This window comes from Vollenhovia emeryi, unplaced genomic scaffold (assembly GCF_000949405.1).
Source record: "Vollenhovia emeryi isolate VEMERY1.0 unplaced genomic scaffold, V.emery_V1.0 DF939127.1, whole genome shotgun sequence".
Classification (NCBI taxonomy): domain Eukaryota; kingdom Metazoa; phylum Arthropoda; class Insecta; order Hymenoptera; family Formicidae; genus Vollenhovia; species Vollenhovia emeryi.
Genome location: NW_011967239.1, coordinates 564267 through 586844, shown reverse-complemented (window position 1 = coordinate 586844; position 22578 = coordinate 564267). Strand labels below are relative to the sequence as shown.

The following is a 22578-nucleotide window of genomic DNA, read 5'->3' as shown; positions in this document are numbered from 1 at the left end:
GTTGGGTAAATATTTTGTAATCCTCTTTGTTCTAACACTATTCCCCTTGAATTCATAAAGTTTACATTTGTTGAATTCGAGATGAATACTTTAAGAAGTTGTCAGGAAAACGATTTATGGTGCATGTAACTTCTTCGGTCACTCTTATTGTATTCTTCTATGAATTCCTAAAGAATTACAATTCAGAAAAAAGAAAACTTAAAGAATACTTTGTGAATTCAGCTATCTGGGATCTATCAACTTGCGTACAAAAATGGCTCGACAACGCGAGCAAAATTCTATCCAAGTGCGTCGTCATAAAGTTTGCGCGCAAAATATTTTCTGGGTACAATGTACTCGCTGCATCCAGAAACATTCTATTTTACGTTGTCGATAAATCGAAATGCTTAAAAGATTTTTGTCGACAATGTACGATTGCACAGTGTACAATATGCGAGTACAATTTATCCACTTGCGCAAATTTTGGAAACACGTATTTATTGGCTACAACATAGAATGTTTCTAGACGCGCAGGGCACATTGTAAATTAGGCTTAAGTATCTGAAAGTTACTCGCCACATTTGTAAATATCTAAATTCGCCAACTCGTCTCGCGATCGATCAGACTTGTCTCCCGCCGAGATACGTCAAGTTTCACCGCGAGTTAAATTGCTCGTACAGCGCAAAACTTGCAGTTACATTGCAATAACATTGCTGCAATATTGCAACATTGCTGTAATGCAGCTGCAATGTAACAGCCAAGGCTTGTGCTGTATGGGACCCGGTAACCAGGGGCTCGATTCTTGAATTTATTCGAAGGAGAAGCGTATGCGAAAATTCTGCTCTTACAGAAAAGTTGAAAGTCGATTGGTTAAAGCCATGCGAATAGCCAATCGACTTTCAACTTTTCTGTCAGAGCAGAATTTTCGTATACGTTTCCTCTTCGGATGAATTCAAGAATCGGGGCCCAGGCCGCGCGCGAAATGATGCAATCGGACGACGCAACCCCGCAGGATGAAAAAACGTTTCTTCGGTCAGGAGACGCGCGTATCACTCGGCGTCCCGAGCGGGACTTTCCGATTCCGCGCCAAGTTGTCAATCAACGGAGGTCGTCGCGAATCGAACGTAATCGCTGGCGCGGTTCGAATCGCCCGCCGCGGCGCTGGCGACGCTCGGCCGCGCGGGGGCGCCCCGATCGATGCTGAGTTGCCGATGATCGCGCGCTTATTTATCGCACGGCATTTCGCTACGGGCGACTTTTAACCGCGATAAACGGCGTATTTCGCGCCCGCGGATCACCGGGCGCGACGGTGTGCGCGTCCGCGCGCGATTGGCCGCGCGGGTGCACCGCGTACCGCCCCCTCAGTACGTTATGGAATGCGCGACGGACAGCTACCGTGTTACGCGGCTCCGCACGATGCCCGGTCGTAGAGGCACGCCAACGGACCGGAATACGTGCGTGCGACGCGTTCGCGGGCACGACGTCTCGCCGCCCGACACCGGACACGGTACGCGCCTCAGCCGACGACCGCCGTGCGCGGCCCGACCGTCGCCGATCGCCGATCGCGCGTGCACCCGTGTCATTTTTCGCCGCCGCCGTCGCCGTCGGTAGCACGCAGTATACGTGGCAACAGAGCGAGTGTGGCCGCTGCCGTGCGAGCGCTGCGGTGTGCTCCCTGTTGGGGGTGTCACTTCCTAGTCGCGAGGGCACCCCGTCGGCGCCACCGAGTCCCGGGGGGGGGGTTGACGTTTCGCCCTAACGTACGCGGCGGGTCACCGTGTGCGTCCACCAGTGCGACGCGACGCGTCGGGGAAACGGGGACAGGCGAGGCGAGAACGAGAACGGTAAGCGACGCGACGCGCCGCGGGGACGAGCCCCGCGCGATCGGAGCCCCCGGCGCCACGAGGGGGTGGTACCGCGACACCACGTCGCCCGTCGACGGCGAGGGACGTCGGCGTCGCTGACCCGGTGGCCGACCACGCTCGTGCCGCCGTTACGCGCGCGAGCTGCCATTGAAGGCTCCCTCCTCCGTCCTGGTACGAGCGTCGCGCCGAGCCACGAGCCCGCGGCAGAGAACGCCCCAGCGAGCCACCCGGGGGACACCCAGCCGCGCCCGCGACCTCGTCCTCCGGCCGGGAAGCGGCCGCCCTTCGTACCGCAGCGAGGATAGGCGCGGTGCCAATTTTATCGCGTAAGTTCGCCTGTTGCCTACTGGCTTCTGGTGTTACACACCAGTCATCGTCTACCGCGCTTCTGCCGTACTACTCTCGGGCGTCCGAGGGGACTCGGTGCCCGCACAAAGGCGCGCGTAACTCACCTTTCCAAGTTCGCGCGGCAGTGAATAAGAGTCGCATTCAAAAAAAAAATTCGAAAAGATTCAAAGAAAGTAAGCGCGCACGATCGCTCGGTACCATTGGGCAGGTAGCGACCGATCGTCCCGTCTCTCGTTCCCGTTGAAATATCTCACGCAAACACGTGTGGCTTCTTCCAGTGCAGACGTTCCCGATGGGGGCCCGCCTCGTCCACCAGCTACATCGGGCTGACGCAGAATGCGATTGACACGTCGACACTCTCGGACGTCACGGCCGCTCTCTGTTTCACCTGCGGTGCTGCCTACATGAAGGAGCCAACTTGAGAATTGATGGTGCATCTGCCGCTGTTGTCCTCCCGTCAGCGTAATGGAGGAGCCGGTTAAGAAGAAGCAGCGCATCGAGATTAGCGCGGGGCCCAAGAGCGGGCTCGCCGACACCGAGGAGCTGCAGAGGAGCCTGCTGGAGCGATGCCTGTGCCATATGCCGGAGAGTAGCCTGCGCAAGCCGTTCACCAGCTTCACGGTCGAGGAGAACAACGGTAGCATCCGCTGCGCCGTTCTGTCCGACTGGGACTCCGATCAGATTCTCGAGTACCTCAGCGCCCTGCAGCTGCTGTTCGACCTGGCCATCCGGCAGAACGCCAAGAATGTCATGTGCAAACGCGTGGCGGACGTCTGCAACGCGGTGGCGCACAACGAGCACGGCATCATCGATCAGATCATCGACCTGTCCTACGTCAACGACAAGTTCGTGTCGTACACGGCGAGCCGCGTGCTCGCGTCCTTCTTCATCGTCACGCGGGACAACGTCGAGGCCGCCTGGCTGGAGAAGCTCATGGAATCGCTGGTTACCAGCAACTCGCCCAGCCAGATGCTCTTCACCCTGGACGTGGTCAAGAGAGTGGTCGAGCATAGGGACTGTAGTGTACACCCGTTGGAGGATAGCGACTTGGTCGCGCTGCCGACCGGCTGCAACACGATCGTCATCGCCGACTTCGACAGCACGGCGGTAAAAGCGATGTGCGTCAAGGCCCTCGAGTCCAAGTGGACCATCATTGTGTCCAAGTTCAATGACATTCTCGCGGAGTATACGCCGCAGCACGCGTCCGTCGTCATCACGTTTCTCCACCTGTGGGAGACCATCATCTCGGTGAAAGCCAATCTCTCCGTCATCGACACCAAGCCTTTCTATTCGGAGCTCAACAAGCTCGTGCTGTTACTAAATACCAACGTGCCGGGCGTCATCTGGCGGCACTTGCTCGGGCTCTTCAACGAGGTGCTGTGTTACGGCAGCACGCTGGCTCTGCAGGACGTGCTACCGGACGAACCGTGCTCCCTGGCGCATCTCATCGTACGCGCCGTCAAGGACTGGCGTCTGCTCGACGCGATGCCGTATCGTCACGGCTCCGGCAGGTTCGGTGGTGGCTCCGGCTCCGGCGATCGTCCTCTGCTGCAGAAAATGGTGTTGCTCGTGCTCAAGAGCGTCGCCGTGACGGTGCGGGAGACGCGCAGCGACTCCAGCGACTCGTCCCTCGGCTCCGAGGCCGAGGACCTCGACGAGGACATGGCGGTCATCGAGAGGAGCATCCGCGAGGTACTACGCCAGCTGGATCAGTGCGTCAAGGCACTGATGCCCTTCCATCCGGAGATGCCGCTGTCGCAGTGGGTTGTGCAAATGTTTCACGACCAGGACGACTTCCTGATCGAGGGTATGGTCTGCTGTCTGGACGTCGCCGTGGGTCTCTTCTATCGCGGCCCACCGCAGAACGATCTCGGCCAGATGCTCAGCCCTACGCTCACCTTTATGCAATTCATCCGTGCCGTGTCGCATGATCATGGTGTTCTGCTGGACCTGTTGGTCAGCAACGAGACCAGTTTCCTCTTATATCTCTTGCGATTACTCAAGTACATTAAGCGTAACTGGCTCGAGTTCATCACATGTTGCGGCCGCGAGTTGGACGACACTATGACGGTACTGATAAGACTACGGCTGGCCATCGATCGGTTGGTGGCCAAGAACCTGTTCCCGTACAACATTAGCCCGGTTCATCGTTTACTCGAGAAATGCGAGTCCTACTACGAGGCTAACGCGGAGAACGGATAACTGCCTCGTGTAAGATAAAGAGGACGTTCGGAGAGAACTCAAATCGCGCCACCAAGTCGATCGAGCTCGCGTGTACAAATTGTATGAACGTAATATTCTCCGAGCTTAGTTAGATTTTGCCATGTGTAAAATATCAAGTGTAGTGTACAGATCGCCGCATGCCGTCCTGTGAACGCAAAACGGTTGGACTGACTCGCCGATCATCGTCTTCTTGATAAGCTCGAAAAGACGAACGCGTTTTCTTATTTATTAGTCTTTAGCGAAATTTTTCATTATAGCTGGAATTGCGAGATGGATAGATCTCCATCTGTTCACGGCATCAGTTTCACATTTTGAGGGTTTCACGAACGGTCGGATTACATCGAATCGGCGGAGTAGTACAAAAAAAGGGGGGTAAAACGGTGAAAGTCTCAAAATAAAACTGCATCCGTGTGGTGCTAATGAATTATGTTTCTGCCAAAGCACCAGAGAGCATACATATTGATGTATACCACTAATGTAATATTTATATGTATACTTCGAGAGCTACTTGTACAATTTCCAGTCACATCTGTAAATGTAACTTTATTGTATTTTGATAAAATACCTGAGAAATCTGTACATATTTTACAAGCACCGGAGCCGACTTTGCAATACCGAGTTTTGCTGAATGAGATCACATATTCTTCCAATAATTCTAAAGAGAAAAATTTTACGGACCAGCCTTGCACGAATTGCAACGCAGCAAATAGGGCAGATGCAACACGTTGAAAAATTAGTTTTAAAATTGTCAGACCTACGGTAGTGAATTCTGTATCTTATACTATAGTGAAAATGCGAAAAGTGAGTGGCTTTGTCTCTTTTTGTCTTCTTGGAAAGAGATTGAACCGCTCATTTCTAGCATTTTCGCTACATTGTAAGATACAGAATTGATGCCTCGGTCTTATCCAGTGAAAGAAGGTATTTCGTAGCGTCAGACTTGTAATTTAGCGAAGCCGAGAAATATTCAACGTAAAACATAATTTGCGAACGAATTTGCTAACGGTTACAGAGAATACTGAAGAAGCGGTTAGCACTTTGGTATTCTTATTACGGAAAGGCATACAATTTGTGACATTAAAATCCCAAATACAAGAGGACGGTTATCCGCAGTTGTCTCGAGATTTCTGACGAAACGTAACTGTAAATAGTGACATTAACAACGCTATACACGTGCGCGCTACGCATTCAACGTAAGATTTCTCTCTGTAAGTAATGTAATACACTAAAACTTTCACGTTTTTACTTTTATAATTGTGGTGTCGTTTTTAATTCAATCTCCCCCTGTGATCGAGCGGATCTTACGACTCTACGTTCTAGACTCCACATTCTTGCGGGAAGATTCGGCTGCAGCTGGAAGATATTTCTTCTCCTTTTGCTTTTCGTTTTCAATCAAATATTTATTATCGTCTTTTTCCAAACGCAAGTCAAATACAATTGCCACTATCGAGACTTACGATTATAATGTAGCCCGGCAGATTGTCAGTGATGCCCCGCGATTAATCGCGCAAATAGTGTCCGATACATTGATTAGAGCGACGTAACGCGCTTATCGCACCGGGACAAACCGTCCGGATGTCTCCTTTTTTTGTTTCTCTCCTCCTTTTTACCTTAGAAAGATTCATATAGAATTAAGTTCGTAACGTTAGCCTTCCTTGGCTTCTTTTTTTTTATAAAATTACGCTACTCTCTATTTAGAATTTGCAAATATAGCTCTAATTATTTAAACGTTCGATCGGAGCGCGATCGAGGAATTTTGTGTCGAGATGGATCATCTTCCAGAAACACAAAAATTTTCTTACTAAATATTTATATTTGCGTATTAAATCATTATTTATATACTTCTGTACTTCGTCAATAAATCACTATTTCACAGCATCATTTTCCCATTTAAAACAAAAACTTAGCGGTACCGTATGGTTAAGTTTTCCCCCCCTCTTTTTATATAAATTAAACGTTCAATTGCGTTCTTCCCTCCTCTCTCTCTCTCTCTCTCTCTCTCTCTCTCTCTCTCTCTCTCTCTCTCTCTCTCTCTCTCTTCGGTTTGAAATGTTGCTTCGCTCCAAGTCGGTAAAACTATCGCATATTATACACTGATGTACGAAACTACGCTAAACTGTACATACCTCTGAAAAGTTTTACTTGGCGCGGAACGGTAAATGTCCACTGCTTTACTGTAACTTCAGCAAGAGTTAGTTCAACAAGCTCCACTAAATTAACAACAGAATCTAAGTTACGTAGCCCATTATTAGCGTGTAGTGTTCAACAGTGTGGATCATTTATCGCACTTTATCTCTCTCTCTCTCTCTTTCTCTCTCTTCCTGTTTGCTCTTTTTATTCGTTGCTATACATGTTCCCGCACTATCGATATAATAAACCGCTAATCGTCCGTAGCATACAATGAAGCATTCTCTCTCTGTACACGTTATCTAAATGAAAAATGTTCAATGTTCGTCGCGGCAGAAGCGGTTCAAGCGATTAACGCCACATGCACGAGGCATCAAGGAAATTAAAACGTTGCGGGGTATCGTTAGAGACAGTCTTTCCTTCATCACGAAAATATAGCGGACTGTCATCCGACGCAATTCTGACGGTTTTAGACGGACCGTCCGTTTTAGGAAAACCGCTGGTCTCCAGCTGGTCTCCACGCACGCGTAATCGGCATCCGAGAAAGAAATCCTACCTCCTAAGCTTAAAATTATCGACTAATTTATTTTATCCGATAATAGGTACGTTATGTCCGGACGACTCAAGGAGGCGATTAAAACCATTATGCAAGGAAATGCAATTTACGTTGGCTTGTCAAACGTTCGCGCGAGAACGTGTACGAACATGTGTTACACAAATCCGCCCGAGAAATACAAAGGACATAATAATTTCCGCACGTGTCGCACTTATTATCTCGTTACTTCATATATATATGTATACATATATATACACATACTTATTGTTTCGACTATATACCTATCGGTGCACGTGAGGCTTACTCAACGCTTTATTGCACTCTCACATCGAGCCGCCTCATCTTTTCTTCTTCTAACGAAAAATTAATGTACAAGCAATTAAAAACTCACTACGGGAAAAGAATTTCGGGGCCGCGATATTTACTAGAACTTAATCAAAATCAAGTTCCACGGGAACCGATTTAAAAAGGAAAATACTTGCGGATTTAATGCGGGAGAGCGTGTTCTCTGTGTGTGATAGAGATTATTATATTAAACAACACGCGCGCGCACGTATATATCGTATAACGGCGAGATACAATCGGACCATTAACACACAGTCTCTCTACTACCCAGAAGCCTTTTATACGCTCTATAGCAAAAGCAACGACACACACACATACACACACTCTCTCTCTCTCTTCAGTTGCGCTTCACATTTAGCCTGGTAATTTAATTCCGATACGCCGCTCGACTAAACCGATGAAACTCCCGTCACTCCGGTATTAAGTAGTTGGATGATATGAGCTAATTAGCGCCGCGTCCACCGGTTCCATGCACGACGGACAGGTCAACGAGCGCAGCAGCCAGTCGTCGATGCAGATCGCATGGTAGGTGTGCATGCAAGGTAGATAGCGCACTTCCTCGCCCACCAGCAGCTCCATCATGCATATCACGCACTCGCCCTTCTTAGCGCCGTCGTACTCTCGCATCGGCAAGTGCTGTATCAGTCCTATACGCTTTGCAATCCTCACTTGTTGCTCCTCCTCGCTCAAACCGGCCGAGCCGGTGCTCTGCACCAGGTTGACTCCGATTCCACGGCCGATGTTCAAGTTGGTGGACTGCAAGTGACGTTCCCTCGTAGCGATCGACGGATAATACGCCGCTTGCTGTGGAACATCAAAAGACCAATTAATACTCCGTCCATTATAATCAAAAACCTGTCGAGTGAATATCTTGGAATCTTTTAATCATCGCATTCCCTTTAACTCGATCCCAGCGTTGACATCAAAGTCACCGACGAGAGCGGTCGTAAGGACCACGTTAAATGGAATGAAATCAACACGGCTAATCGGATCAAGAGTCCATAGAAGATCTCACGAGCTGCAGTCGGTTGCAGCCTCGGCGTTCAAAGTCAGGCCCTGTACGTGTACGAACGACGCAAGTAAATGACGGACAAAGGAGTGAGTGACAGATTAGAGACGGAATTGCGGCTTGAGTCGAAAGGCGAGGGTGCAAACGACGACAAGACGGCAATAGCGATGCACGTGAATTACGTTGTAGGGGATCGGCGGTCCGAGGCCCTCCTGCGAGGATCCGCTCGCGGACACGTTGGGCTCAGGATTGTTGCTCAGGAGGGTGGTGTTGTCCTGTTGATTGCCAGCGGCGCGCTTCAGACAGTTGCCCATGGTTCTCTCTCTTTCGCCCTCCCTCTCTCTTACTCTCTTTCTCTCTCTTCCTCCCTCTCTCTCTCTCTCTCTCACTAGCAGCGAGCTGTCAGCTTTGCAGGTCGCTCGCGCGTCGCATCCGCGCGTCCACCCCGATCGCGATCCCGCTCTCCCGTTCCGCGCGAGCGATTTACAGGCTCCCGTGCGGACGCGGCGACGACGGCGGCGGCAGCGCGACGTTCGACGCACGTACGACGGTGCTCCTTGCCATTTCACCTGGACCGCCGCTCTCTCCGCGGCGCGACAACATCCGCCGTCGACTCGTCGCGAGAGCAGCAGCGGGCGACGCTCGGCCAACGCGATCGAGGTACAACGATACCGTCGCAGTAGCCGTCAAACGCAGCCGTCACATACCCCTCTCAGCAGCAGCAGCAGCCGAGTCACTACCAGCTGAGCGTCGCCATGATGCGCGGAGCGCGGCAGGTGACTCGTCCGCGCATAATGGCAGAGAGCGGAAGTCGCTCGATTTCGACGTATATCGCCCGACTCCGATTACGATTTCTTCCACTCTGTCTTCGGCCTCGTGCGCGCAGACAACGATTTCCCAACTCCGCGTCCCCCTCTACCGACCGCCTCTCCGTCGGCGCGTCCGCGCGTTCGCGCCGCTCGTCTGAAATGAGAAAACGCTACGAGGAGAGGAGGGCACGGTCATGTTGAATCCTCCGCGCTGAGCCCGGAGGTCTCTCGCGGTGCCGCGCGTCGACGGGCGGCCTCACCTGGTGTCCCTAAATCACCGTCGGAGCGCGCGGTAGCGCGCGTCATGCTCCATGAGACGGCACTTTCCAGCTCGCCCGGATGTTCTCGGGACGGATAGTAGCGGGATCCATCGCGCGGCGCGTCGCTCGTGAGACAAGAAAAATGAGCGCGTAGGAGAGAGAGAGAGAGAGATAAGGTTGGATGGGAGGGAAAACGGGACGAGCCTGTGTCACTCGCTGATCGCCGCTGGTCTCCGCGATTCTTGTCCGCCGATCCGATCCGCTCCGCTCTCGTTCCCGTTCTACTACCCCCGCGGTGCTGCACCTCCCCGCGCGGCCGCGCTTTTGAAATCGACGGCGCGCCTCGGCCCGCTTTACCCCCTCGTCGGGTATGAGCTCCTGATACCGTCCCGGAGTTCTGCTTCCTCGAATTCTTGTATTCCGCGCGACAACGTGCGGCCGATTGTCCTCTGTCGCACGTACAATCTAATTCGACTAACGAAGTAACGAATACCTCAAGATCTGCGTTAATTGTCTTATCTTAGATGATTGCGTCGCGCATACATTAAATTAACGAGACTAGATGTGAATTTTTGCACGAGACGTATTTCGTTACGTACAGCAATCGCGCCATTTATTTGCCGGGCAAAATAATCGCCGGCGGCTTCACCGAAATCGCGCGCGTAAAAACGCGCGAAAAGAAAATCGCGCCTTTCGAAATTCGCGCCAGCGGAATATATTCGATCGCCTGCTCGAAATCATGCTCGCCTAATAACGCGAATTCGGCTCCTGATATTCGAATTCGCGGCTCACTTCGCACGCATCCCCCCCGGGAGGGCGCGAAATTCGAATCCGAGCACCTCCTCGCGCGGCATACGCTCCTGATAACTTTTCTCGGATTTTTCGAGGCTGCGGCCAGTAGCCAATAGACCCTAGGACGTCTCGGAGTACAAGTCAATGAGCGAAACGGGCGAGATCTCTCGTTGCAGAGCGCGACCGTGCGTGCGTCCTCCTCTCTCTCTCTCCCCCTCCCTCCGGCGCGGCTGAACGAAGAGCGGAAGAGGTGCGGACGAACGGACGACGCGACGGCAGCGCGCCGGGCCGTGTTATCGGTCGTATCTACGAAGAAGCGTGGCGGCGCCAAGTGCGGTGTCGTCGTGTCCGTACTCGAACCTCAAAAGGGACTGAAAGGGACGGCCCTGCGCGCGGAGCCGACGTAGCACTGCGACGACGAAGAGAAGAGACCACCGACCAGCCGTGCCAGAGGATGGACGGTCACTGGGCGTCGCGGCTCCTGGCGCTCGCGGCGTCGGCGAGCCTGCTCCTGGCCGCGTGCGCGCCGGGCCACGTAGCCGGCTCGGGGGTGCTGCAGATACGCGGTATACCGGTGGCCAAGAACCCGCTCTACCGGCCGGACCGCGACTTCGAGTGCCTGGACGGCAGCCGGCTGATACCGTTCGCGCGGGTCAACGACGACTACTGCGACTGCGGGGACGGTAGCGACGAGCCCGGGACGGCGGCGTGCGCCAACGGCTACTTCTACTGCGAGAACGCCGGCCACAAGCCCGCCTACATACCGTCGTCCTGGGTCAACGACGGCGTGTGCGACTGCTGCGACACCAACGACGAGTACGCGTCCCGGGTGGAGTGCGTCAACAACTGCAGCGAGCTGGGCCGGGAGGCTCGTCTGGAGCAGCAGAAGGCGGAGCAGCTGGCGCGCGAGGGTAACAAGCTGCGCCTGGAACTGGTGGCCAGGGGTAAGACCCTCAAGACGGAGCACCAGTCGCGCCTGGCCAAGCTGAGAACGGACTATGTGGAGGCGGAGCTCATCAAGAAGGAAAAGGAGATACTGAAGAGGCAGGCGGAGGAGCTGGAGAGCCTGGCGTTGGAGAAGTACAAGCCCGCCGAGGAGGAGCAACCGGCCGAGGAGGCCGTCGAGGACGACGACGAGGAGGAGGAGGGACTTTCCGAGGCAGAGGATTATTTCAAAATGTTGGACTCGGATTCCAGCGGTACGATAACGATAATAGAGCTGCAGACCAGGATTACGTTTGACAGGAACAGGGACGGTGTCGTGTCGGACGAGGAGGCGCTGTATTTCCTCGGCAATAAGGAGGAGGTCTCTCCGCAGGAGTTTGTAGATATCGCGTGGGCAAACATAAAGCCTTTCGTCATGTTGGAGCAAGGTAGATAACGTTCAACTGCTTATCTTTTTCCTCTACAGTCCATAAACTGTCAATTTCGTTATGTAATTGCAGGTATGTTCAAAGCTGCCAAGGATAAGGAAGAGCTCGACAAGCAGCCTGTCGAAGATTCGGATCACGAGAGGGAAGGAGAGCTCCCTGAGGGGGAGGAAGAGGAGGTCCCTGAGGAGGAACACGAGAAGGAACCAGCGGAGCCGGAAGTTCAATACGACGAGGAGACGCAGGCGCTCATCGACGAGGCCACCACTGCTCGCGACCGTTTCCAGGAGGCGGAGAAGGCCATCAATGAGTTGCAGTCGGAGATCAGACAGCTGGAGGAAAAGATGGACCGCGATTACGGGCCTGAGGAGGTGTTCGCGTCCCTCGACGGCGAGTGCTTCGAGTACACGGACTTGGAGTACATTTACAAACTGTGTCTATACTCCATGGCGACCCAGAGGTCCAAATCCGGTGGTAGCAGCGTCAATCTGGGCCACTGGAACGAGTGGGTCGGGCCGGCCGGTGCCAAATACACCAAGATGAAGTACGATCGGGGCCTCACTTGCTGGAACGGCCCGGCGCGTTCCACCGTCGTCACCCTGTTGTGCGGAACGGAGAACAAACTCCTGTCGGTAACGGAGCCGAGTCGCTGCGAGTACGCCATGGAGATCTCCACGCCGGCGCTCTGCAATCCCAGCGCGACGGAGGCCGCCGACAGGCACGACGAACTGTGAACTCATTCATTCGTTAGTAAAATGAAAGCGCGGTCGGTTGCACGTACAATGTGAATGTCAAGCACTTACGCTCCTTCGGCGGGCTGCGAGGCGAGCATCGAGTTGCGAAGGTCGATAAGAAATATAACGTTGAATTAAGAAAAATCTGTCTGTCATAAGTATCTCCAGCGCAATCGCGACTAGTAATGTAGCTAGTAATCCTTACTTCGATGGATATCTGTTCTCGGGACATATTTTGGAATTCTATGTCGCATTCTTTTCAGTGTAATTCGCAATCATTGTCGCGACCGCTTAGTTTCGATATACAATCTGTGTTGTTATACCTTTTATTGTTAGTATTGAAACTTTGTACTCCAAGTTCTTGTCTCTCAAAGATGAGACGAAATCGTTATTGTGGACAAAATACGTTGTCAACAAAATCTAATCGTATGTTGGTTGGACCAACAAATTTCATCGCTCTTACATTAACAAATCGTGGACCGTTCGAAATCATTATATTCCATTGACCCGCTATTTTAATTCGTATATACTTAATTCGATTGTTACAACATTGTACATTGTCATCGGTCCACAATATGTTAAAAGGAAGAAGCTTTTTGATTAATCGAATTTAGTATGTGAATATATATTACTGCAATTATAATTATTTCAATAATTTGAAACAAATAAGATAAATGTATTATTAAGATACTTAGGTGTTTCCGTTAAAATGTACCGCTACATACGCAAATTACAACGATTACGATCGCGATCGATAATTCGTCCTTGCGTCCGACGAGTCTTTACACAGTATTGAGGTTCGCTAAGTGATAAAGTCCGAAGAGTAATTATCTTGAATCTTATCCAGTTTTGTAAAAACCGCAGAGAGACGCCATTGTTACGCGCGAATTCATTGCCAACATGTTGAAACTCGCTGTTACATTCCTCATTTTGTACACAAAGCGTTTCTACGTGAATCTAAGAATAAAGTCGAAATGTAATAATGTGACTGACGCCAAAAATCTCAATGAAACATACTTTGTACCACTTATTGTTAGTACATACCTCGTACCGATAAGGGAAAAGAAAGCCCGCGCACCTTTTCCGGGATTCGGTTAGCCACACGTACGTATCGATGATGTCCTAATGTTCCGCAATTATACACTTAAGTCGGTAATTTTGTAATTTTTTAAGGACGCGCCACGGAATGGCGCGACACTGTGGGATGTGCATGCAATAAAGAGCGAGAGAGAGAGAGAGGAATTATGTTGTCGAACCGTAATTTGCGATGGCAGCTTTATTTACATCAATGGAAAGAAAATCTGTTCAGTGTAAATGCGCGCGTGTATGTATGTCTGTGTGTAGAATTCCTCTTGTTATTCTGTATATTATTACATAATATTACAATGACGTGGTGGTTAAATCCAGTTTTCTCTATTTACTCTAAGAGACGATCTTTGCATCTTTCGGGATCCGAAATATATACTCATCATCCGAATAACTAAATGGGGAGGGGGTTTGATATAACGTTCCGCATCTTCTATGATCGACGTACGATTCAGTTCGGTTCCTCGATTGATTCGGTAAGGCACTTGAAAGGCTACAAAAACCATTTCTCGTGGAGTTAAACGAGTACGATATGCTCCTATACAGCCTTTTCTACGCCTCCTAGGTCGAGAAAAACGGGGGGATGATCGCATGCTATCGCCGACTATCGACAATTTCACAATTTTCCTCTTATCACTCTTCTTCTAACAATCTCCTACAGGTACTTAATTAACTCGAGACAAAATATTAACATCACTTACAATTAGTGATAAGTTTCATCGACGAGGAATTGTAGGCCCATTTTAGCGTAATTCGAATTACACTTTTCACGTGTAGGCAGTCCATGGGCAATTTGTGTGGGGGATTAATACATTTCTTGTATATAGAATAAACGGTTTTTCGAGAGTATCGAAAATATACAATTGCACACGTAACATCTCTTAGACCATCGTACAGCCTAAAATACTTTGTGTCTCTTCTACATTTATCAACGTTAATACTATAGTGTGTGTGTCTGTCTGTGTGTATGTGTATGTGTGTGAGAGAGACAAACACATATTCATATATATTTTTTTCTTCAGAGAATCATTGAAGTGATAACGCACAACTTTCCTTTCGTATTTACACGATATGGGATAATACACGATACAGTATATATAAATGCATCACGCCGAAAGGATCACATCTTTGCTAAACTACTGTACAACTATCTGCGAGTGAAATAAAGCTCCCTAGGAGAATGTATGCGCAATCGCGAATGCATTTCCGTGGTGATGAGCATCGTGCGCGATCAGGTATAATCTCAAGTGTTAGAGTTCTCAGTCGTGTAGAAAAGAAATGAAAAGAAACACGAACGCGAGAGTTGAAAAATGCCGTCGCGAATAAGCCTGATTTCCTCAATAAATACGTCGATGACCAAACAGCCGGATATTATCAACGTGAACTGAAAGCTTTCTTTCGATTTTTAACGTCAGACCGCGCCGTAATTATTTTTTGATTAATTTATATGAAAAGATGCAATTATATAGAAGTAATCTTAATACCAACCTTCATTTTGGTACTTGAAAATTTTTTACTTTCTCTAAACACGTGTGTATATTTAAAATATTTTCCGATTAATTTTTATACTTGTATAATTACTCGTTGAATTGATTTTTCATTACTTCAAATCCACAGCTCTGTGTGGATGATCAAAAAAGTCCTCTATGAAAAATAATTATCTGCAACCGTCGATTTCCTTTCTTTTTACTCTGTTCGTGATCCAAATAGTTCCAATAACGAGAACACTAGTCTACGACATGCATATCTGCCAAGCGCTCTAAACGAGATCGTTTATCTTTTCTCATGATTATCTTTTCCGGTGTCTTCCTTTTCTGCATTAAGCATCGGCCGTTAATGAAGCGATCCGCTAATCAAAAAGAAGAATCGCGAAAGAATGACTCCACATCGTTCTATCGCCGACGCGTTCATTTCCCAAGTTTCTCGAACATGATCAGCTTCTCCTTGAAACTCTTGGTGTCGGTGGACACCTCCGATATGTTTCCGTTGAGCATGTTTTGCAGATCTTCGTCGTTCTTATTGCTCACTAGCAGATTGTCGAAAAGCATCTTCGTGTCCTCTTGCTTGGCCACTGGTGACGTCGGCTGCGACGTGCTCATCTGCTTCTTCTTCGGATAGATGACCGAGCCGCGTTGATTATTCCCATTGTCAGCCACCCTGGTCATTATTGTAATGGCCAACAATTGTTGGATACCTAAGTTCTCTTTAGACACCGGCTCAGAGGACTGGCGCCAGTAGTATTTATTGTCGGCGGAAATCAGCGACTTGGAGTCTTCAGTGTCGTCTCCCATCGACGCTTGATCGGAATCGGTCGTCGGTGCGTTTCTGCTGGACCAAGAATCCTGAAAGATTATTAGAGATTAATTTCTGTCATCAAGAAAACAATTAAGAAAATACTTGGAGAATACAGCTAGAAAAGCTGTTTAACTTACACATAATTATTTCTAACACTAATAGCAAATTTTGCTATTATCCTGATTTAAAAAAAAGTTAACTCCAAGCAAATCTGTTTCACTGTTGTAATTTCTTCTTGCCATAAGAAAAAAATAGAAAAATGTTTCCTTAAGTTATATTTTTCTGTCTTCCCTAAAATCTTACATTTTTCTCACGCCTGTCTATCACGCTGTCCGTGATTTCTTCTTCCTTCCTGTCCTGCTCCAAGTCTTTCTCCAGACTATCCAGTGTCTCGGTGCTCTCCGACGACTTGTTCCTCCTGTCCGAATCCAGAGTGTCTGTGCTACCCAGCTCCGAGCTTTCAGAGGACTTCTGAAGCCTCGATGGCTTCCTGGTAGGAGTCGGCCGCTTCTCTCCCTCGTGTTCATCTCCAGAAGCTACCACATCTACTATACTGGTACTCGGTATTCTCTTAGGCGTTCTTCGGACCCTCCTGTTCTCCAATCTGTCTTCCACGTCCAAATTATCCGAGCTCTCCGACGACATTCTCTTGCTTGACCGTCTCATCTTCGGCGCGTCGTCATCCAGTATCACATCCGCCTCGACATCGTCCTTCATGTCGCTTATGTCGATTCTCTCGAAGCTCTCGGAGGATTTGGAGATGCTCTTCGACAGCCTTCTTCCACGCGATAAATTGATGTCGGACACGCTGCTTCTCTTCTGCAACTCTTGGCCGATATCCTCGCTAGCGTAGCCGCTCTGCTCGAGCACGTCAAAGCTCTCCGACGACTTGGACATTGCTTTCGAACTTGTACGTGCTCGGAAGTCAAAGCTACTTCGTCGTCGCTCCATCGAGTCGTCGCTGGCCAGCGGCTCGATTGCCTCTAAACTATCTGACGACTTGGAAACGCGATCAGTGGACTTCGAGATCGGATTCAGCAATTGCCTTCTGACCGCAGCCACCGGTTTCACGGTCTCTTCGTACTCCATCAGCTTGTCAAAGCCCTCCTCCGTAGATTTGGAGAACCAACAGCCGGGAGACGAGTCCAGGCTGTCAGGCGACTTGGATAACCGGTTCGACGAAGATCTTCTGCGCGGTAATTTCGCTTCCAGCTCTTCAAACACGTCGGAGCCCTTGGATATCCGGTTGGACGGTCTCCTGGCGACCGGCATCCATCTGACTTCTGCCTGCTGTTCCTCGGTAGCAGTGGTCATCTCGGCACTGCTGCGAGACGCTGTCGTAGCATCCAGACTGTCCGGTGACAGCGACGTCGCGCTTGGTTTCCGCGGCAACCTCAACTCCAGCTCCTCGAAGATATCGGAGTTGCGAGACAGTCGACTCGATGACTTCCTTGTCACGCCGATGGCCCTGGGCGGTTCCGTCGGTGACGGCGCATTGCTGGTCGATTGCTGCTGCTGCTGCTGCTGCTGCTGTTCCTGCTGCTCCAAACTGTCCAAAGTATCCTCGGCGATGGTCGGTGGTATCGACGGCGAGCTGGGCGCGGTACCGCTGGACGGTGTCGTCGTCGGCGTCGTGCGACGCGGTGGACGCCGGTTCTTCGGACGCACGGAGATCCGGTGATGCGCCGCCGTGTGGCTCAGACTCGCGCTTTCTAACTGCGCTGTTGATTGAGAAAACAATTGCATTTATTGAGATTATCGATGCGCCAACTATAACAATATAATATGGATATTAGAGAATTTATGAAATGTTACATATGTAATCTGCATCATTAATGTAATGACTGTTGATACTAAACGTATTTTTAAGGCAAGTAAAAATGAAGAATTTGTAATAAAACTTATTACAAATTATTTCACATTATTATTTAACACGACAATTGGACCGTTACGAATTTGAGTTCAACGGCATTACTCGCGCGAAATATTTTTTAGCCAAACTTTCTCTCACATTTCTCTACGTCCGCTTAATCTAACAGTCTCTCATATTTTCATGTACAAACTTGTAACTAGATGGCTAAACTGTAATAAATCGTGATTATCTCAATAATTTGGCGTGTTGTGGAGAAATGAAATTGTGAGCAACATTCTGTGGCACTTACGTAAATCTTCCTTGGCCACCGGAACGATTCGATCAAGCGAATCCTTTGTTGATCTCGTAATCTATATAAAAAAGTTCAAAATCACTGTTATTATTTAATTAAGCTCCGATTAAGCTTGTATCACGCACTGCCAACGAATCTCATTGCGCGATTTCTTGCCCTAACGGTCGAAAGTTCATAAAGAAACTAACAAAGGGGAACAATTCGTCACAAAATCTAGATTTTCGTAGGTCTGCCATTTCTGGTGAAAGCTGATGTCTATTAATTAAAGTTAACAGTAAATAATTTTCCTGGAGTCTTTGCTCCTAGTAAATACGCATTACAAATTACGGCGAGTATTTTCCTCGTCCATTGCTAACGCAATTAATTTAAGAAACCGACATCAGGATTGATATTAAATATCGAAATTGCAGTTTTACACATTTGGTTATAATCCCCCTTTTTTATAAGTACGTTCCTATATTAATTTTTATCGATAATCGCAACACTTTCGTGAAGTTGGCGTGCTTGGTCTAAGCTGATGCCAATTAATTAAAATTACCGATAAACCAATACTACTGGAGTCTCCGCTCCAAGGAGAGACCTTTTTACAAATTATACGTGCATTTCTTTGTTCATTATCAATAAAATTAATACGAAAAGCATTCGAAGAAACGCGCGCACCAGAAATGTGCTCCAGGCAGGCTTCGTGAAAATAGATCGTCGATTGGTCTGAGCCTATCGGCTCCTAAATGCCCGATTATTTTCAATTTGCTAATTGATCTGCTTCCAACACGAGGAGCGATTTCGTGCGACATAACGTGACTCTCGGCGCCGTTACCGGCGCCGATAATTCTCGACGGGCGAACCAGGCAGAGCGAGCACGTCGCCTGGTTGGTCTCTAACGGTATTGACCACCGTGCGAGCCGAGTCGCCGAGCACTCGGCCACTTAACCGCGATTGGCTTCGGGAAACCGGTCGCAGGTGCGTCGCCGCCTGCTCTCGGTGCCGAAGTCATTTCCCAAAAGAGAAGGAGAGCCGTCGCGCACACGCGCGGGAAAGAGGCGAACGGCGAAGGAGAGGAGAAAGGACGATACGGATGAGGCTCGGATCGTTCGTCTCTTTAACCGATGCGTAATTGCGCCGACGATCGTGCGATTCACGCGATCCGCCGAGCGTCACGTGGGTGTGTAGGCACGAGGGACGATAATAAGGCACGAATGAGCAGCGAAGGAACGTGGTCAATCCGCAACCCGTTAAAGCCATTTGTACGCCGAACACAGAGTCCGATGTAACATCCCGGAATATTTTATGACGCAATCCTTTCAGAGAGTATACGCAAATCGGCTGTAATAATTTTACACGATTTTAATATAAATTACAAAAGTATTATCTATATAAAAGTGAAGTATTATCTGTATAAAAGTGAAAGTACGTACTTTATACAATTCTATACCAATGGACCGATCTGAACCAAGTTTGGCATAATTTAGTAGAATTCTGCGAAAAGTACAAGCTCTATTTTTAGGGCTGGAGACCCAACTTCGGCCTCCCGTAGTCATAAGGGGATTTTAAAATATTAAATTAACAGAAGATAAAGAACCTACTTCTCGTCTCGGCGACATTTTGAAGACTCACTACGCGAATATCTCACTTCACGAAAAATGTAAATCGCCATCGAGCGACTCGGCGAATAAACGTAAATCGCTTCACTTTCCTCACGGACCTAACATTTGGCAGCACCTAAGGAGGTAGCCGCTACCGATCGATCGATTACCTCGACCGCGTCCTCGAGAACGCGAGGCTGTTCCTTCGCGATCGTCGGTTCCCTCGCGGATCCTCGGTGGATCCTCACGCTCGCCGTCGTATCTGGCTGCCTCGATCTGAGACGATCCTCGATCTTGTACGATGGTCTCGTCGACACCGCCGATGCGTCCGCGACCTTGTCCTTACAGAGTCGTACACAGACCGATTACATGATTATTCGTTTATTAGCCGCGTATAGTTACGCGCGGGGCGTCGAGACGCGATCGCGCTAGAAATCCTTATACGATCATGCGATCGATTACCTCGATCGTGCCGACGTCAATTCGAGCCACGTGCTCTCCCTTCATCGCCGTCCGTTGAACTTTCGGCGGGATCTTCGTCGGTACCGGCACCGTCGTCGATCTCGCTCGGCTCTCATCCTTGCTAAGGAACGTATCCTTGCTGAAGGAGGTATCCTTGGTAAAGGAGGTATCCTTGACGTAGCATCCAATCGACACTATCGGCTGGCACTCAAACTTGCCCTTGAGTGCCCACACAGCTCGGATTAAGCACTGTATTATCCGCGTTCTCGTGCGATCGATCAATTTGTTCCTCGCATCCGTTCGCGCGCGAGAGGACTCGATTAATGGGATTCCCCGTTGCGTTTAAAGTATATCGAAAGTATATCGAAAATCCCGCGACGCGATATTATATTAATATTTTAAAATGCGTATCTTTTTAAGGTGGCTTACGTGACATTTCAACCGCAAAGCACTTCTGATTAATACACTTCAGACACGGGTGGAGAAAGAGATGTAAACATAGTTACGTGCGATCTAGAGTTATCGTTATTTATCAGTCTATTATCGCATTAAGTGCTTCGTCGTAGATAAATAAGCGAATAAATTACCGCCTCTCCTTTCCTCGTGAATATTAAATTTAGACTAACTTACGATCGGCAGTAAATAGCGATTATCTCGCGGCCGAGGCAACCGGGGAAGAGCCCCAGTAAGCAAATCCTATCGCGCGATCGCGATCGATATCGTCGGTTTTACCTCGTTCGCGTGTTCCGCCCGCGATTCTCTCTTCACCGGCGGCGCGGGCGCTTCCTTCTTCACCTGGCACGCGGTATTCGCTTCCCTCTTCTGCGTCGAGAGCCTCTGTCGCGTCTCCGCCTTCGATCTGGACCGCTCGATCTCGATCTTGCGCGCCGCGATCACGGTCTTGCCGATCGGGCTCGGTATCTCGTACTCGGCGCTCCGGTCCTTGCAACCGTAGACGCCGATGCTGATCTTCGGCGCCTGCGACTCCACTACTATCCCGGCCGGGAAGCTCTTGCATCGCTCGTTGCCGCCCTGCCTGGTCTTGTCGATCAGCCGTCGCCTCTCCACCGGGTTCAGGTTCAGCTGCTCGATTATCGCCCGTATGTTCGACGAAATGCTGGACTCGCGATGTGACACAACCATGATGACGGCGGTGACGAGGCGCGTAACTGGATCGCGACGGTCCTCTTCAAGTAGTCGCACTCGCACGGCCCGTCCTGCGATTCATGCGCGGCTTTCGGCTGCGGAAACGCGCGCGTTTCGTCAATACTCGTCAGGGAACGTCAGGACGGTTTCCTAATCGCCGTGAATCTACGTAGGCCACTTGAGCGCCGATCGAAAACTCTCTCGTGTCGCCACGACGGTCTTAGAAACTCTCTGAATCTACGTCGAGCTCGTACTTCCCGCTTTTCAATCCGTAAACAATGAAATTGTTCAATGGATCACAATTCTTCACGGGACTCGGCTAGTTTCCCATTCGGACGATTATATTTTCCACGCACGACGTTACATTTTCCTGGTTATTGTCAATTTATACCGACTCCGTATAGCTTTGTGTCTTTCATTGTAATTTATAATTAGTTTCAACTAATTGTCCAACCGCGCGGCGATCGAACTCTTCACGCGTGTCAGCGAGGCGAACGGCTCTTTTTTTTAATTATCATAAGAACAGACTCGCTTTAAGACGAGTTCACGTTTTTCGATTAAGACTCCGCTCGACGGAGTTTCTTACGCGGATCATCTCGCGTCTAATTCGATTAATTCTACATTCAGGCATCGGTAAGAACTTTCCACGCCTCAACCCCGAAAAGAATCCAACGGGGTCACCGTCGTTCGTTTTCCCCAATTCCCACGGATCCGCGCCGAATTCGCGGCCCCTACGGCTTCATTCGTCATCTCGATTAACTTTCCGCGCGGACGCGTAAGAATCCAATTTTCCACGCGTGTCTTCGGCGGAATGCAGAAACGTCACGCCGCCGGCCTCCCTGATTGCCCGCGAATCTGAGCGCGGGCAGAAGATTCGCTCGCTATCTCGATTAGGTTTTCTATTTGAGCGGCAATGAGATTTTCCAGCCGAGCGCCGGAGAGACGCCACGCGGGTTGATTCGAGCATCCAGCCGAGCGGACAATTAAGGCCTCGCGGTAACGAATACCAGCCGGCGAGCGCCGGCCGGGCTACCTGGTTTTCGCAATTAGCGCGGGCACCCTTTCACAGAGCTTCGCACGGGCAAAGCCAACCGCGAGGCAGCACCTCGTCCTCGTTTCCCCGACCTATAAGGATCCACCGCGCGATATCCCGATCGCTTCCCACGCGATCATCTCTCTCGCGCCACCGTCTCTTCCTATCTTCGCGATCGTAAACCAAATCGTACGTCGATCTCGACGAGATCGCGCACCTCGTCGCGCTGACCTCGAAATTTCTATAAATAACTCCTCTGTTTCTCTCTCTCTCTCTCTCTCTCTCTCTCTCTCTCTCTCTCTCTCTCTCTCTCTCTCACCCCCGCGTTAGTTGTCGAGCCCGCGAAAACGTTAAAGTGCCGCTAATTAACTTTAAGACGCGCTTTCCAATTCGC

General features: G+C 49.7%; 4 protein-coding genes across 11 annotated transcripts in view; 2 read left to right on the top strand and 2 right to left on the bottom strand.

Annotated features, from left to right (window-relative positions):
* The first annotated feature begins 973 nt into the window (after positions 1-973).
* On the top strand, positions 974-6290 carry LOC105568752 (protein lines). Its single transcript, XM_012024655.1, has 2 exons — positions 974-1486; positions 2476-6290. The coding sequence occupies exon 2, from the start codon at positions 2658-2660 to the stop codon at positions 4392-4394; it is 1737 nt and encodes a 578-aa protein (XP_011880045.1). The 5' UTR covers positions 974-1486; positions 2476-2657; the 3' UTR covers positions 4395-6290.
* A 145-nt stretch (positions 6291-6435) lies between these two features.
* Positions 6436-9204, bottom strand: LOC105568751 (RING finger protein 11). Its single transcript, XM_012024653.1, has 2 exons — positions 8632-9204; positions 6436-8244 (listed from the first exon to the last, which is right to left on the bottom strand). The coding sequence occupies exons 1-2, from the start codon at positions 8761-8763 to the stop codon at positions 7861-7863; spliced, it is 516 nt and encodes a 171-aa protein (XP_011880043.1). The 5' UTR covers positions 8764-9204; the 3' UTR covers positions 6436-7860.
* Positions 9205-9463: 259 nt separating this feature from the next.
* Positions 9464-13402, top strand: LOC105568750 (glucosidase 2 subunit beta). The gene is made up of 2 exons (XM_012024652.1): positions 9464-11683; positions 11756-13402. The coding sequence occupies exons 1-2, from the start codon at positions 10765-10767 to the stop codon at positions 12412-12414; spliced, it is 1578 nt and encodes a 525-aa protein (XP_011880042.1). The 5' UTR covers positions 9464-10764; the 3' UTR covers positions 12415-13402.
* A 270-nt stretch (positions 13403-13672) lies between these two features.
* Positions 13673-22578, bottom strand: part of LOC105568749 (heat shock protein DDB_G0288861-like) — a 75898-nt gene continuing 66992 nt past the window's right edge. For 7 of the 8 annotated variants that reach the window (XM_012024648.1, XM_012024644.1, XM_012024643.1 and 4 more), the window contains 3 exons: positions 17958-18018; positions 16099-17516; positions 13673-15842 (listed from right to left, as the gene is read on the bottom strand). In XM_012024648.1, the coding sequence (XP_011880038.1) occupies positions 15408-15842; positions 16099-17516; positions 17958-18018 (1914 nt within the window). In that variant the 3' untranslated portion in view covers positions 13673-15407. Of the gene's footprint in view, positions 15843-16098; positions 17517-17957; positions 18019-19713; positions 19885-20005; positions 20225-20737; positions 21247-22578 lie in introns of all 8 variants that reach the window. The other variant, XM_012024650.1, reaches the window with a different exon arrangement.